The 2,078-nt window shown below is 36.2% G+C and overlaps 1 protein-coding gene across 1 annotated transcript; it reads right to left on the bottom strand.

The window, feature by feature from the left end:
- Positions 1-463: 463 nt before the first annotated feature.
- Positions 464-1,307, bottom strand: LOC118751109. Its single transcript, XM_036485877.1, has 2 exons — positions 1,097-1,307; positions 464-1,024 (listed from the first exon to the last, which is right to left on the bottom strand). The coding sequence occupies exons 1-2, from the start codon at positions 1,302-1,304 to the stop codon at positions 846-848; spliced, it is 387 nt and encodes a 128-aa protein (XP_036341770.1). The 5' UTR covers positions 1,305-1,307; the 3' UTR covers positions 464-845.
- Between the last annotated feature and the right edge of the window lie 771 nt (positions 1,308-2,078).

The raw sequence follows: 2,078 nt of genomic DNA, 5'->3' as shown, positions 1-2,078 counted from the left end.
ATGTACATTCTAGACCTAAAGAATAATTTTTGTATTTTTCTGTCACAGTCTATATCAGAAGCCTTTTCAATATGCTTTTCTAAAAACTGGGTTGCGATCATCAAGCTTTCCCCATTGATCGTTTTAAAAATATCCTCCATACGACGCATGTGATCCATCATAATACTGCTTGGAACAGATAATCCACCTTCGTTCAACTGATTTACCCAAGAGTATGACTGGTTTTCCTCACTATAGCAACAATGTACTGGGGATTTCATCTCGAAATCTATGGCAAATATACCCAGCAAGGTTTTCTAGTCCGTCATACTCCAATTCATTAATATGGAATTCTTCAGTCCGCTCCTCCCTTATTGCAGGGACATTTATAGCCTTGAAAATTTTTGCTGTAATTAATAAAAAAGTAATAAGAGTTACTCTATGTCTTTGGGAAATAATTTATTTCAAATATATACCAGTAAGAGGTGGCTGAGAAACTTCAAGATCTGGGGTGTCGTCAACTTCGATATTGGCGTTGTCGGATATCACACATTGGTTGTGTCCAAGAATATATCCCCTAAGCCGGTATGCAACACACCTCGAGAAATTTCGATTCTCTTGGCCCAATCTTGTAATGTTCGTACCGCTGGCAGTGGAAATTCTTTCTTATATAATAATTTATACGCTTTTGCGCTTGCGGCATACAAAGTTATTGATTGGGCTATGTCCTTCTCGGTCCAGGCTTGTCTCCTAATGCCGTTCTTTAATTTGGTAATCTGCCCCTTTGTAAATATGGTTTCCAGCTTATTTTCCATATTTATGCAGGCATGCTCCGCTGCTACTGCCCTTTTTTCCAAACCTCTATATCATATGCACGCTTTTTCTCCTTCATATAAAAACTGCGCTTTAGAAGTGTAATTTCGGACAAAACCCTTTTGTTTTCTTTGCTTAATCGCACATTCTCGTTCGATACGTTCCGGATTCTCAATTTGTTTTTTGTAAATGGTTGGCACATCTCGTTTTAAAGCCCGTTTCTTTGCAAAGCCTTAGAAACAATACAAAAAATCTGATTTTATAGCGATACGTACATACATACAATTAATAAAACTTTTCTTACCCATTTGGTACTTAAGACTATTTTCAAAGTCCTCACTGGAAAAGTGATCCATGCACACGTAGCCGGTCTTTGGATTAAAATCTTTATCCCGCCGGCAGAATTTTATCAATTTTCTGGCAAGATTGGGTTCAGCGGGAAAACGAAAAAAACTACATTCTGATGCTTTGTTATTATTGGTTTTACCACAGCTTATTACGGCGCACTTCATTATTGATACTAATACTGCTATATTTATATTTTTATACTGTTTATTTTATATTTTATTCAACACAAATTTTCCTCCAACCATAAATTCAGTACTTTTCAGCGTAATATCGTAAAAATATTGCTGCAATGACGTCACACATCAGCTGATCGAAAAATACGAATAGCGGACCTGCGCAAAGCGCAATCTATTTTCTATCATTCTTGAGTGTAAACTAAAAGATAGTGTGGGTTGTTCATGTAACAGAGTGCGTAAACTTATAAGATTATCTGCTTGATAAAGTTATCGGTTTAGATGAATACCACTTTTATTTAATTCGAGACCTTGGCTGTCAAGTTTATCACATTCCGTGGGTGGGGTTTAGTAGCGCTCCCAACTATTTCAGGCTATTCCGTCCAAAGGGGTGGCCCTTTCCAAAAAAAATTCCACACACTTGTAGTCAAGGGTCTACACATTATTTAAACACCCACTTTTGTAATTTTTGGTCACTAATTTATTTACAAATCGGGTTTGAAGTATGCCCTTTATTATAAAATTGGGAAATTAGCCAATTCTCCTTAAAGCAGCTACTTCACCAATATATTTTTGTGTTCCCCTTCACTTTACACTTTACTCGATTAGTTATGACTTTCTTTACGACTTTAATATTAACCAATTAATAACAATTCATTAAATATAAACGTCTTCAAAATCGCGTCTGACTTTGGTTGCATATGCAAATTAAATGGCGGAGTTCAGCTGGCAAACTCCAAAATATGCAAAAGAATGAGAGACAAA

The sequence above is a fragment of the Rhagoletis pomonella genome, unplaced genomic scaffold, assembly GCF_013731165.1.
Source record: "Rhagoletis pomonella isolate Grant_MI unplaced genomic scaffold, Rhpom_1.0 Rhpom_scaffold_00541, whole genome shotgun sequence".
Lineage (NCBI taxonomy): Eukaryota > Metazoa > Arthropoda > Insecta > Diptera > Tephritidae > Rhagoletis > Rhagoletis pomonella.
Note: the sequence above shows the minus strand (reverse complement) of the source record. Positions and strands in the feature narration are given on the sequence as shown.

Bases quoted from the DNA above. Each gene is read 5' to 3' on its own strand.
- LOC118751109 (XM_036485877.1), bottom strand. From the start codon at position 1,304: ATGAAGTGCGCCGTAATAAGCTGTGGTAAAACCAATAATAACAAAGCA. The intron at 1,025-1,096 runs GTAAGAAAAGTT...ATTGTTTCTAAG, and splicing joins TAGTCTTAAGTACCAAATGG to GCTTTGCAAAGAAACGGGCT.